The sequence below is a fragment of the Indicator indicator genome, chromosome 18 (assembly GCF_027791375.1).
Source record: "Indicator indicator isolate 239-I01 chromosome 18, UM_Iind_1.1, whole genome shotgun sequence".
In the NCBI taxonomy this organism is placed as follows: domain Eukaryota; kingdom Metazoa; phylum Chordata; class Aves; order Piciformes; family Indicatoridae; genus Indicator; species Indicator indicator.
Genome location: NC_072027.1, coordinates 13867058 through 13881358, shown reverse-complemented (window position 1 = coordinate 13881358; position 14301 = coordinate 13867058). Strand labels below are relative to the sequence as shown.

Genomic DNA, 14301 nt, shown 5'->3' with positions numbered 1-14301 from the left:
ACGTATTTGTTCTGTACACGAGCAAGCAGTTATTTGGGATAGAATTTGGGTGATAGTTTTGTTTTGTTTGTTTAGAGTAGGGGGTAGTAGATTTCTATCTTTAGCGACTCAAGGGAAAAAAAAAACAAACCCAAAAAACTGCCCTTCTTTTAATTCTTATGGCTACATCAAGGTTGCATCATTAATGCTAATATAATCCTTTAAAATGAAACTATAGTGATGAAATTCTAATATGAGCTGCTGTGGTTTTTTTAGTAGGTTTAGCCAAAAAACTGTTTAGCTACAAAGCAAGGAAGTGTTGAAATAAAATACATACTTAAAGCAGATATTGCTGTGTACCAGACTAGTGCACTATTTACATGCAGTTAATTTGGAGCACATAGTGGTGTTTAGTCACTGTAGGAAGAAGTAATATTTTGTGTTGCCTTGTGCATGTATATTATAAACTGTTGTAAAAGTGCTTCCAGGAAGTTATGTAGCTTAAGTCTGAAATTTCACATTCCTTTTCCTGCTTTCACAGAGAAGAGTTTGTTCCTCATTTATTTATACTGATAGAATTTGTGCAGCATAAATGCAAAAGTACAAGCAGTACGTTTGTTGTATGTGCTTGACTAAGCATAAATATTTATCTAGAGGAGCCAAAGAGGTTAAAGAAGTTAATTAAAAATATTTTTAAAAGTGTTTTTTTAACTTCAGGAAATTAATGACTGTTCTGAAGACTTACTTGGATACCTCCAGCCGAGGGGAGCAATGTGAACCTATCCTAAGAACTCTGAAAGCACTGGAATATGTTTTCAAGTTCATTGTTAGATCAAGGACATTATTTTCACAGTAAGTACCTATCACAACCTGGTATCCTGAGCCACCCCTGGGCAGCAGGGGAGGTCATGCTGAGATTCAAAACTTTCCTTGGAGTAAATTAAAGTGACCTGACACCAAACAGCTGAAGAATTGGGTTGAGTAGAACCAATGAAAACTCTTGAAATGGAAGGAAAATGAGGAGAAAAAGGAGAGGGGAAAGAGAGAGAGAGAAAGAAGATATCACCACTCCTTGGATCCAGCAATGATATCACAGGAATAGTTCTTGGTGGTGGGTGTACATCCCAGCAGGGTCTTCTGTGGTAAACGCAACACATGGACCCCAGAATTTGGGGTCCTTTTATACTCTTTTGGCACGGGGAGAAGTGTGCACTAGGCCCTTGCAGAGCAATGTCTGTCACGTGGTGCTGTCACACATGGTTTTATTAAAGAGGGAACTCTGCTATCCCCAGAAATGATCTCTTTTCAATATTAAGGCAGCAGCTCTCCTCCAGAGTTAAGGCTATCACCCTTTCTATTCAGCCCAGGTAAGTCACACCTTGTTTGAGACAACAGAGTTACTAGGAGCTATTACCCCTGCTCTGTCACATGTATTGTTTTGAGACAATGGAGGATTGGGCTATCACAGTACCCAGACTATTGCCATTTATCTAGCAATCCAATACCAGAAACAGAAGTAAAGCGAGAAACAGAAAAACACAATTCCAGAACAGAGCTGTTGGGTTTGTGAATAAAACATAAAACTTGACTACTGGCCTAAAATACAGACATTGCTAAGAGAATTTTTTGGAGAGTGTAAGTTCCAGAGATGTATTTAGTAGTGGCAGCCACTTTCAAAGGATGATTAATCTTTGCATCAGGTGCATTGGCTTAAGACCAGTGGATGACCAAGCATTGTGACAGATGGCTTGGAGCTGGATACTTGTCCTTGAGATCATGGTGTTCAGCAGATCAGACTGCATGGAAGGCTATATAGTGTTCAATCATCGTTGTCCAACTGAATATGTGTTTCAGATCTCCAGTTAAACGATTTATAGGGAAGACTCAATGGATTATAGGGAAGACTCGGATAGATCAGCCAAACAGATGAGGTATAATGTTTACAAGTGATACTGTACAAGGTAAAAGGAGGCCGAGAATGGAGATAGAAGCTGGAAGGAGAAAGGCTATACTACAGTATTTATGTTCCCCAATTCCTCCCCAGCCCTTAAGGACTCTCACTATATCCCACAGACTCCTTCCACATCCTTTGTTTCCTCTCTTCTGCTTCAGTTTTTCCCGTCTATCCTTAGTACTTTTTCCCCTGACACTTGTTCTCTTGTCACTCTGCTGCATGGCTGAAGGAATGTGGTGACAGGAGATACATAGTTGCAAACTGAGGACTATAGGTAGACTGAGTGTTTGGATCTTATGTTTGCAGTCAGCAGTCAACAGAACAGAAAGATGTTTTATCTCCTGCTCAGTGGGAACTCTAATGCAATGTTATTCCACTGCCTTTTTTTTTTCCTCCCCAAATCCTTGTAAGTTTATAATTGGGTAAAATTAAGTATATTTGATGAATTCTGAAATTTTGGTCAGAGCAGGCATAGATTCAGAAATTAATCTAGTCATGGTAGATACAGTCCTTCAAAAATATTCTCCTCTAGGAATTTACTATTTATAGATGGAAACAGATAAACATGGTGAAAAGAAGTATAAGGAAGGAGAGGGTGCTCAGGAGAATAGAACATAGCTAGCAGTTCAAAAGTTGTATTTTAAATTTGTCATGGCAAAAGGGGACATTTAGAGTTTTAGGGAAGGAAGTGTTGTGCAGAGGATTGTGAAAATTTCCTCTATGGATGGAAGTAGGAAGGTAGGGTTTGGTTTCAGAGAGAACTTTGGTCTCCATTTTAATCCCTAGTATTACCTGGAAGCAACAAGTGTGCAGCAGACACTTTGTGATAAACTACGTTATTGCAATATGTTGCATATTCAAGTGATTAGCTTTGCATATCCACTCCATTTAGTTTTCCCAATGAAGACCTTAACTGAAGGTCTGAAGCTCTAAGGTCAGGTGCTCTTGCAAATGGGAACCTCTAGGCAAAAATAACCAATCCACGGACAGTACCATCTGGCACTGGCATGGCCACCTATAGCTGTTGTGATTGAACTTGTCAGACAGTTCATGAACAAAAGAAAATATGTGTGGAAAAAATGGATTAATGTATTTGCTTCCTATGGGAAAAGTTAGGATTTATGGTTGAAGTACTTTCAAGGGTAGAGATTAGCCATCTTGGAGACAAATATTTTGAATTAATAGAGCTAAGACAGATCTTTAGATCATTCTTGTTAATTTGATGGGCTGCTTAAGAAACTAAGATGCCTTGTTGAAAGGTAGAAGACATTACAAAGTGAAAACTGTGTAGGAAAACGATGAATAATGACTTCTAATATTAGACATAAAATGGGAAACATTTTTTATCTCGTTGTCAGGCAGATACATTGAAGATAACCAAGTTCTACTTTAATTTGTGTTTATTCAGTCCCGTTGAAGCTCCAGAGATGTGATGAAAGCAAAAATGTTCTTTACTCCAGTTGGCTGAACTAAGGTTATGTCCTGCAGCTGTTTGTTCAGTGACTGTTTTGCAGAAAGGTCATATGTATTAGCCAAAGGTTTACATAATGCAGACTGAAAACATGAAATGTTTGCTTCCCTCCTTTCATTGGCCTAAGGTTACTTTTGGTGGTGAAATTTATGTGCACTGTTGTGATGAAGTTGTTTCCAAGCAGATAATTACTCACCTCGTAAAATTTGCTTTTGGAACAAGTGTCTTTAATTGAAATTTAATACAGAAAAATGTCTAAATGGAAGCTAGATTATGAGTCAGGAAACAGTTATCATTCTACCTGGCTTAAATTAGTCCTGCTGTAAATTTTCTAGAAGCACGTTTAATACATGTTGTCTGATGCTTCTGCCTTCCTGCTTGCCCCACATATTTAGTTAAGAAAGATCCACCTGCACCAAAAAAATAAAAAAGGTTTAAGAAGCCATGTTGTGTAATCAGGAAAATCTGTATCAGTGCATTAGCCAAGTAACTGTAATAAACACTTAGACTGAGACAGCTGCATGCTTACAACTCCCGTATACTTCATTCCCATGGAAAGAAAAAACAACAAAATCCCAAACAACCTAAGTGCCCCCTACATGCCACAATCTCCAGCATGCTAAAATAGTAAATCACTTAAGTAACCCCTAAATTTCAAAAATACCACCTGATAATAAGTAAGATGACTTTTCTGTTTAAGTGTGTTTATACCAAACCCTCCTCGTTCCAAGATGCCTTTCATGACAAAGTTTTTCTGGTATGCATTTTATATACAGTTGTTGCACCTCAGTCAGGACATACCTTAAATGATGTGCAGCATGGATGTTTACTTCTCCAAATAATGTTTTGGATCTTCCTTTCCAAAAACTGACTTAAATCTCACTGACTGGCATTGATCCTAAAGAATGCAAAGGCCACGGGCCTGTGTACCTCTCAGTGTTTTCCTGTCCTCAAAGCTTCTTGCCTGTCACTGTATAAATCACAGTTTTGATTTTTTTTCTTGCTGCAGACATTCTTAATTTGCCCTTAGTTCTCATAAGGATTTGAATTTCAAGTTGAAAAGAAAAGCACATGACACTGAAATACTCAACTTTAGAAAGGTGCAGCATTTTAGTTCACAGAACCGTATACGCATTCCAGGCTTCTCTTGTCCCCATTTTTTTTTTCTTAACATGGTTTGTTTGGTTTTATTTTTGGTTTTGGGGCTCTTTTTTAATTGTTGTTTGTTTTAAAAAAACAAACACAACAAAAATCTGCACAACTTTTGACATCTCTTTCAGCTGACTAATTTGACATGTCACCAGCATTAGTTAACTGTGTATGTAAGCAGTCTTAATGGCTGGTATGAATGATGCAGGAGAGATGATCTGGAATATTCAAACTTCAGGACAGGGAATGAAGAAATAATGGAATAAGCTTAATTTAAATGCACTTTTAAACTTTCAAGCGTTAAGTGCAGATTTTTTTCCAAAAGCAGACTGATTAATGAAGACAGTAAAAAAGCTATTTGAAAAAGCAACAGTACAAGCAGAAGACAGAAACAGTAGTAATATGTGTATATAAGTCACTTTGAAATGACTTTTTACAAGCTCAGATCTGGGAAGTATTATTCTTTAGTGGCTTTTTAAAAAAACGTTTAAATGCTTATGTGGTGTTCAGGCTGAAGAATTTCAACACAATAGAGTGAACAGCAAATATAACCCATTGGACAAATATCTGTGTACATAATATTGGATCAACTTATGCCATATATTTTAAAGTAATGTTAAATATGCAACTTCTAGGACTATGGAACTTTGTGATTCTGAAAGAATAACCCAATGTATCTGTTAACAGATTATATGAAGGCAAGGAACAAACAGAATTTGAAGAATCTATGAGGAGACTCTTTGAATCCATCAACAACCTGATGAAAAGCCAACATAAAACTGCCATTTTGTTGCAGGTTGGTGTGTGCAGGGAAAAAAGTTGGTTTTGATATTTTTGTTTGTTTGGTTTGTTTTTTTAATATGGCTTTGGTTTGTGATTTTTTTTTTTTTAATTTTAAAAATTTACTTATTTTTCTTTTTCAATTGAGGAAGAGACACTTTTGGGAAGTGTATTCTTTATTGTGTCTTTTGTAATTCTGCTTTATTGGAAGACCAAAGTTGTCTAATCAAGTTTGAAGCCTCGGTTGAAATGGTTGGGAGAAGATACATTTTATGAATATAGTGAATGATAGAACCAAAACACAGATGCTGGAATCTTTCAAGGAACCTAATGAAGTGAAACCTCCAGTGACAGTTTTTAATTCTTTTGTTTCTTGAGAATAATTCTGAACAGAGATTGCACTATCTTAGTTTGAAATACAGTCTGGGATGACAGTTATTGATGTAGTAGTACAAAGTTAACTTTGTAAGGTAAGAGGTGGTTATTCAGAGATATTGCAAACACATAGGACTCCATAGGTGTTATACTTTGCATACCCAGACAGGAAAGTTCAGTCTATTGGAAAAATAGAAAAATAATCAGAATATCAAAACAGCCTTAAAACTGTCAAACTTGAAATTATCATTGATATGAATAGACACAGAATGTAGATTGGTAAGATCAGTTGAATGAGCTCAAATGGATTATTCTCTGAAGATATCAGAGATGAACGTTTTAGGAGCCCTGAAGGAAGTTAAAATAATTTGATTTCTCAGGGTACTGAAACTAGAACTGAACTGGTTTGCAGAGCCTTGGAATGTGAATTATTAACTCATTTCCATCTTGGTTGTCCAAATACCTATGAGGTTTAGCTTCAGAAGACTTAAAAACTTATTTTGAAACCCAAAGTATCTGTTAAACTTAGAGCTCAGTATTTTATTCAGTAGTAATTTCCCAGTCATTCTTACTGAAAAACAATCAGACTCAGACTTCTATTGAATATTAGTTCAGACAGGAAAGGGTTATTTGTAAAATTACATGTCATATTAAACAGCCAGAAGCACTTCATTGTTTCAATTTAACTTTATCTCATGAATCATGTCTTAATTCCTAATCTTGTTACATGCAGTGTAAATTACAAAAAGTTAAAAATCTGCCTTTTCAGTCTCTTGTTCTTGAACTGACTGAAGCCAATAGATGCTTTGGCTTTACTGCCTGAGCTTTGGGAAGGGTAGATATCAGCTTCTGTTTTGCAGTAGTTTATATAAGATCTGAACTACTGAAGACTGAGTTGTTAATTTCTTGTTGGTAAAATGGAAGTTTACATGTGAATCCAAATTAGCCTTTTTTTTTTTTCTCCTCTAGTGGTGAATCTGCCTCTTTTGTTTAAAGACACATACAGAATGCATCTCAACTTCAGCATTCAGTTAAAGTTCTGTTTCATTTATCAGTTGCTTCTCTGTAGCCATTGTTGGTGAATTTTTGTAGCTTTTAGTGATAGTGTTTCCTATACTTCTGTATTTCTGAGGATAGGCTTCCTGTAATCTGGAATTGTAGATATAAATAGTTTGGTCAAGGGGGAATATGGAGGTGAGGGGGAGTTAGAGAGGTGTTAGTACCTTTTTTCTTTCCTCTGAGCTGTTAGGGGAAACCCATCATTTTCTGCAGCTGCATTTTGTCTCTGTGTAAATCTAATCTATATTTCTGGGGAATAAAATTTGGTGAATTATTTTTAAATTTCAGATGATATGTTTTTGTAAGGTCATATCTTTGCCCTTTCATTAGCGTCTTGTCTTCTCAACCTTAAATTACAAATCAAGCCCCAGCTTCTTTTCCAAAATCTGTTCTGTCCCCCAACTGGCACATCATATTTGACCTACAGATGGTCTTGTCTGTTGCAAATGTCAGCTATACCCAGCTTGCTCCCAGGCATTGATTTTAGAAAGTAGTACTCACAATTCTATGCATGCTTTCAGAAACCTTATATGGGAACTTAAAACTGTGCAGATATGTGCAGATTACTTACAAGAATGTAAGACTAGAAGGGTCCTGACTGTGATGCTTTGATTATGATGTCCAACAGGGGATTGCAGAGTAATGTATTAAAGTTGCCTTGACAACAAATAAAATTGCAGTAAGAAACAGAGCTCCTGTGATTTCTTTCTATGTTCTTTAAATCTCATGGGTACATGAATTCCATGAATATGTATAATATAATGTTGCAGAAGAGGGCCACGAAGAAAATAAGCTTGGTCAGGAGTAAAGGTTAAAATAAATCTAGGAGTATGTTGTATAGGTAAGAAATAATTTTCTGCAGTGCTGTGGGTTTATCTGTATCCTGCTTAAAAATTCTCTAAGGTCTGAAGAATGCAGCACATGTACTGCTTACTAGGAGATTTTTATGACTTCATTAAGGGCAGTGCTCAGCTGTGTCCATTGTGCATCATTTGAAGCAATAATTGCAAATGAAACTTGGGAGTTCAAAAGAATGCAGGGGATATACTTGTTACTGTAGTTCAGTTGGTACCAGAGGTCTGCAGAGGAATGGTAGCTATGAACTTCCCATTATCCTCTCTATACAAGTGCAGAATGCGGAATATGTGGGAAGGCAGAGAGGACAACAGAGCAAGTGTCAGTGGAGCACTGCTTGAAATGTTTTGTGGCCACTGATGGCTCTATCCTTTATCAAACACCTTTCACAGTAACTATGTAGGCAGCCTACTGAAATAAGACGATGGAAGAGAAGATGACTGATGTCCCATTTCAAAACTTTATCATCGTGGCCAGTTTTTTCCTTTGTGATGAATTATGTATCACTTTACCAAAATGCTTTTAAAACCATGGAGTCTGGTTTTGCTTGGTATTTATTATAGCTGTCAGCCAAAACACATGGCATATCCTTTTGGATATGCAAAGTATTTCAGAAATACAAGCTTGTTAGATAAGTCACAGGTAATTTTGTGAATGTAAAACTCATTGTAGGCAGCTTCAAATAGTGAAAGCTTAAGCATTTAAAAATGTTAGCCATAAAAGTTAGTGATGATTTTGAGCCTGAGAATTACTTAAGTATCGTTGTCCATGTAACAATAGTCATGTGTGCCACTTTCTTATTTGCATCATAATGACAGTCTGAGTGGTCTATAAAGAGAATATGATCTGCAAACATGATCTCAGCCCTTGCAGTGGTCTACAGAGAAAATATGATCCATTTGGTACTATGGTACTGAAGTTCCTCATTATGTCCTCAGTACAAGAGCCCTTTTTATGATTAGTACTCTGTGGTGAAATTAATAGTCAAATGTGATTTGAAATTTCAGTCTGAAAAGTCTATACATTCTTTTTGTGTGCATGTGTTTCAGTGGTGTGTTCTGTATTGTTTGTGTGCTGTGTATGCAGAGAAACACAGAAAAGTAATGCAATGTATGTATCATTCAGGTTGCTGCTTTGAAGTACATCCCATCAGTTCTTCAGGATGTTGAAATGGTCTTTGATGCCAAGTTACTAAGGTGAGCTGCTTTTGAACATTTATTGCTTGTATCATATAGTGTATCACTGCTGTCAACAATTATTTTTTCTTGATCAATTTAAGTCAACAAAGCTAAGCAAGTTTGTTCTGATCAAGACAGTGTTGAAACTCTGGGCATATATTTTTAACAGGGAGTTCTCTCTCACTTGCATAATGACAGAATTCATTATGGTGACCAAATACTTAAGCAGTAACTTGGTGAATAAATTGAGCAGAAGGAACAATCTGTCTATTTTGTTTTCTTACCCCCCCTTCCCTTGAATAAGCCCTATTTCAGAAAACCACATCTGATTGTAGCAGTTTGAAATAAGTATCTGTCTTTACTCATCAGACAAAGATGAGTTGCCTCCACCACACGCAAATATATCTTTATTGCATTGAAAACAAAGCAAAGCAATAAACATTTGTAAACATAGCCAAATTCTAGTTTGGCCTCATCTTGTTTCTCTTGAAAGTTCACTTTCTAACCTGCTGGTGATCTTTTGTCAATGTTTGTGATATGGTAAATAAAGTCTTAAATATATGATTAAAAAGTTATGGTCTTTTGCTCTTTCTTTCTTAATGCATAATGAATTAATCTGTACACAATTTATGACACTTCTTTTTTACGTGCAGCCAACTACTGTATGAATTTTACACTTGCATTCCGCCAGTGAAACTACAGAAGCAGAAAGTGCAGTCCATGAAGGAAATCGTACACAGCAACCTCTTTAAAAAGCAAGGTAAATATGAAAAGCCTTTAAGGCTTAAAATAAGTAGGTGTGAAAATGCTGACTGACTTATGTTTTGTACAATTCATGTTTGAAATTGAGTAGAACTAATACCGAGGGAGTGTGAATGCCAGAAGTCTGACTTCTGGAGAAGATTCTCCTCTTTCAAGACAGTTATTTTACAAAGCAGGCTTGCGAGCCTAGAGCAAAGAACAGGTGAGCCTCAGAGGAACAGTTTTGTATGTTTTTCCTAGGACATAATGGTTAGATGGATGGAGATATAGATATATACTTATATCCTTTAAACCTATTTGTAAGCTCTACAGTGAAACAGGAAAACGACCTTGTGAACACAACCTGTGCTATGTAAGCTTTGCCTGGGCAGAGGCAAAAAGGTCTAATTGTGCTGTAGTGTAGCTCAGCTGTAATGCAGCACCTCCCGTTTTACAGATTGTGATGTTTCTTGACCTTTATCAGGACCTGATGTCTTTCTCCACTCAGGAGTGCAAAGTAGCATTGAAATGTCTTTGTTATGAAAGTGTTGATTCATCTCTGGTAAACCCACTGCTTTGCTGTTTTCAGGAAGAGTTAGACTTAAAGTAGCTGGGTCATTCTAATAGTAGTAAGGATATTACTTGTTTTAATCTGCCTTTTGCTCACTTTTATGCTTTTCACGTGATATGTTAGACCCCAGTCAAATGCTGGTTTTTTGGAAGACAAATTCAACTTTTATTGTTCTGTCTTAGAATTTTTGAAGATGGGATAAGGTCAAGCATTACTGTGGAGTAACAATGGCTTGATAATTTTTCTGTAAAGAAAATTGTCTCCTTGAAGTATGTTTGTTACTGGATCAGAATCAGGTGTGTTTGTCAGACAGCAGATGCCATGTTTGTGTGATGTGGAATAAAGCCCTAATAAAGATCCAGAAGGAAAATAGTTGAGTATAAAGTACATAGCACAAATAAAATAACCTCTGTCCATCACAATTCTATTGACTTGCATCTTACTCCTTTTAGTGTACATTCCACAGATCATTTCTCCTGTATATGTGTATGCTCCAGAGGAGAAAAATAATGGATTTTGAGATTCTAAGGAAGCTACCATTATAGTCTGCTTAGTGTGGTGCTCCTTTCACATGTTTAACAGGCCTTTGCTTTGGTTATGATCTGTTAATGCAAAATATTCTGTAAAGCTCTTACTGCCTGCAGATAAATGACAATAATAGATTGCTTCTTGCTTGTAAACGTGGCTTGGCTCATGTGGTGGAATATATAGCTGGTATATCATGGGAAATGTCTACTTAAGGATGTGTTGTGAATTATAAAAAGGGTATATGTTTCCTATTTCTGTATTTTTAAGGTGATGATAAGAAACGTTGCTAAGAGGATTTATAACACTGAGGAGTTTTTATGAAAACAATAAATGGTCTTTTTAGTGTACTGGTGACTAGATAATCAATATATTTAAATTTTTTCCAGGCAGATAGTGGATTAATTTAGCCTTAGATTTATAAATCAAGAAGATAAATCATGTCCAAGACCTCTTTGTGCTATTTTGTGCTAACATGAATCCCATGACAGCAAAACAATGTATCTGAGTCCATAGAGAAAGCATGTAATATTTAAACCATTTGCACTGGATCCTGTATATCTGAATAGGTCATTGTAATTCACACTTGCCCTAGTAATTGACAGTTAAAGTGTATGCATTCGATAATATGTAGAAATAAATAGCTTTTTTAAATGCTTATGATGATTACATATGCAAAATCTACTTTAGAATGTTTTAAATGCAGTACTTGTTATATAATTATATAACAATGCTTAGTGCTGTTGGGGAAATTGTGTTGTGTTGTTTTTTATTTTTTTTAATTAGTTTTAAACAAGAGACAGTCCTCTGAACAAATAATTGTCCAAAATAGAGAAATCAAGTCGATATAATTTAAAAATTATAAACATGCCCATTTTACATACTGTTTTGTCAATATCATGGCTTACGATAGTCCTAACCAGAGAATATTCTTGCTAACTAGACAATATTCATTTGAAGATTTTGTACTTCAGTGTTTTGATGAAGTGACAGAATAAAACTGCTTCTTGCTGTTACTGTAGAGATGAAAATTTACATGTACCCGACAATTTCCCTTATTTTTTATTCCTCTGGAGAGGTTAAGGAGGGGAGCAGGCATATCTTTTCACCATCCTCAGTGCAACCCAGTCAGGCTCAAAGAGACTCTTGCATATGGCCAGCTAACAGTGTTACTATTGCCTCAATGGTGCTATCCCAATATCTGTTAGGGCATTTAGTCACAGAGTTTCTCTTTTGGGTAATGATCTTTATGACTTTCATTTCACCCAACCTGTCCCTACATTGCTAATGACAGAAAATCAACCCTGGGACAATCACAGAGTGTTTTATAACTATCTGATATTTAAAGATTATTTTCATGTGTTTTATTTTTGTGTTGCTTGGCTTTGACCTTCAAGTTGTAATTACCACAGAGGAAAGTTCACAACATATTGAAGTGCATTCAATGAAGAATGTGCAAAGACTGATATGCAATTAAGTGTCTCTGATATTGTAGTAGTATGAAAAAATCTGTACTGTGCTATTGCAAATAGCAAATATGTCCTTTTTTCTTGTTCATTACTGTGGTTTAAAATAGCAAATTCCAAAGATGCGTTTTTCTTCTACATTAAATACAACTGATTCTAAAATTAATTGGGTAGAGAACTAACTCTGTATGTAGGGTGTAGACAATGCCTGATTCATTATTCCAAGCAATGAGGTGGAAGGTAATTTACAAGAACTCAAGCATCTGTAGTGTATCACAAAGAAGGACGTAGCGTGATAATGAAGGTAAGATTGCCAACAGTATCATTACTTAATGTTCACATTTATCTACAACAGGTAGTATTTTTTACTGCCATGAATATGGAATATATTTAACTACATGGCTAATTACAATGAAGTCTATTAATTTGTATGTGTTTCGGTTTACCTGTTTTTCCTCCGGGCTTTAGTCTCTTTCCATGTAGTTCATTACGGTTTCAGTTCAATTAATTTACTTCCATTCCCAGTGGTATTGTCTTTATTATTTAACTGGATTTCATAGATTGGCATTTTTTTCCTATACCTGTTGATGTTCACAGCATTTTCTAAGGAAGGACATTTGTGATAACTTGAAAATGTCTTTTAAAAAAAATAGATAAAAACACGTTGAAATTTGTTTTTGTTAAGTTATGCATGAATCTGAAGTTGAAAGTTAACTTCCAGGTTAAGCTGAATTTATTGGTAGGCATTCCCAGGCATTCCAAAGTTTTCACTGTAGACTGTCATGGACTTAAGTGCTTTTGTCAGAGAGGATGCGCAGGCCTGCTGACTGCTGCTGGAATTGATCTTCAGAAGCCCCACAGTGCTGCCACACTTCAACAAGCCTTTCAATTGCATTGACAGATTTTGTTGTCGAGGCATCGATTTCTTGTTCTCACTTCCTAACTATAATACAGCTTAGAGGGGTTGTGGTGGTTCAGGTGTTTGGGGGCTGACTGTAGGCTTTTAACTACCTGTACACTTCCACCATCAAGCTTAGGAGCATTCTAACAGGATACATGAGCATATACATGGACTTTTATCCTGTTTTGTCTTCAGACAATATGATGCACGTCCCTTTTGATCAGAAGACCAGAAATCTTTATTTTTGACACTTGCCTTTAAGATCACTCAATATCTAATTATTTTAAAATATCGGAGGGAAATAATCATCTTGTCCTGTATAACCATCCCTAAGGGGATTTCAGATCTCATATAAGATGTAAGAAACTGTCTCCTGTCATACAGCTGTCCCTTTGTGTACTGAGATATAATAGATTACGCTCTCTCTCTTGGGCAATCCTCTGCCGGACCTATAAAAGAAAAGTTTTCTTGGAATTGCTTCATTTCTGTGTAAAACTACTTTTGATGTATTGCTGCTTAGGAAATCTATTTCCAAAATTCCTTGACCATGTCTCTATTTTTGAGATCACCAAATTGAGACATAGCTGTTTACAAATTGCTTGCAATTGTTATTGTAGTGTTCCTGAGCTTGTAGTATTGGAGCTATGTTTTTGTTCTGAGGTGAGCAATGAATATTCTGTGACATTGTGCTGAAATTCGTGAAATAATTAGGCTTGAGAGAATTATTTGGTTGTTTGGTTTTGTTGTTGTTTTGTGTTTTTTTTTTTTGTTATTATTATTGATGTGGAATGAATGTAAAACACTTGAACATACAGTAAAAGGTATTGACACTGCTGCTTTTGACATGGTATTCTCAGAGGCCCACATCTGATTAGGAGATTGGACTACAGCAGAACTGTGTGAGGTCTACTGCAAAGAATATAAAATCTAAGTAGGTCAGACAGATGGTCACTGGCAGGGGTGGGAATAGAGTTTCAGTCTCTTGGCTTGAGATCCAGGTCTTCTGCTCACTGTGGCTTTAGACATAGCTACTGCACGTTCAGCATATGCCGACCACATACTGATTTTGGAAGAACAGCAGCAGGAGACATATGTTAGCAGTAGGGGTTAATTTGCCAGATGCCAGAAGAAATACTGAGACTATAGGAATTTTTTTTCCTAACTAAAGAACTTCTTGTTGTACTGCTGTTAAACCAAGATAGGTACTTAAACACACCCCCAGTTAGACTGGTTTCCTAACATTCGTGTGTATGTTGCCTAGTTTTACCTGTGAAATATTCCAATTTCTTCACTTCAC

The 14301-nt window shown here is 36.2% G+C and overlaps 1 protein-coding gene across 1 annotated transcript in view; it reads left to right on the top strand.

Annotated features, from left to right (window-relative positions):
- The window catches only part of DOCK2 (dedicator of cytokinesis 2), a 168483-nt gene that overhangs the window by 26449 nt on the left and 127733 nt on the right, over nucleotides 1–14301 (top strand). Inside the window, exons 22-25 of the mRNA XM_054389131.1 lie at nucleotides 697–831; nucleotides 5241–5349; nucleotides 8748–8818; nucleotides 9454–9560. Coding sequence (XP_054245106.1) covers nucleotides 697–831; nucleotides 5241–5349; nucleotides 8748–8818; nucleotides 9454–9560 — 422 coding nt within the window. The remainder of the gene's footprint in view (nucleotides 1–696; nucleotides 832–5240; nucleotides 5350–8747; nucleotides 8819–9453; nucleotides 9561–14301) is intronic.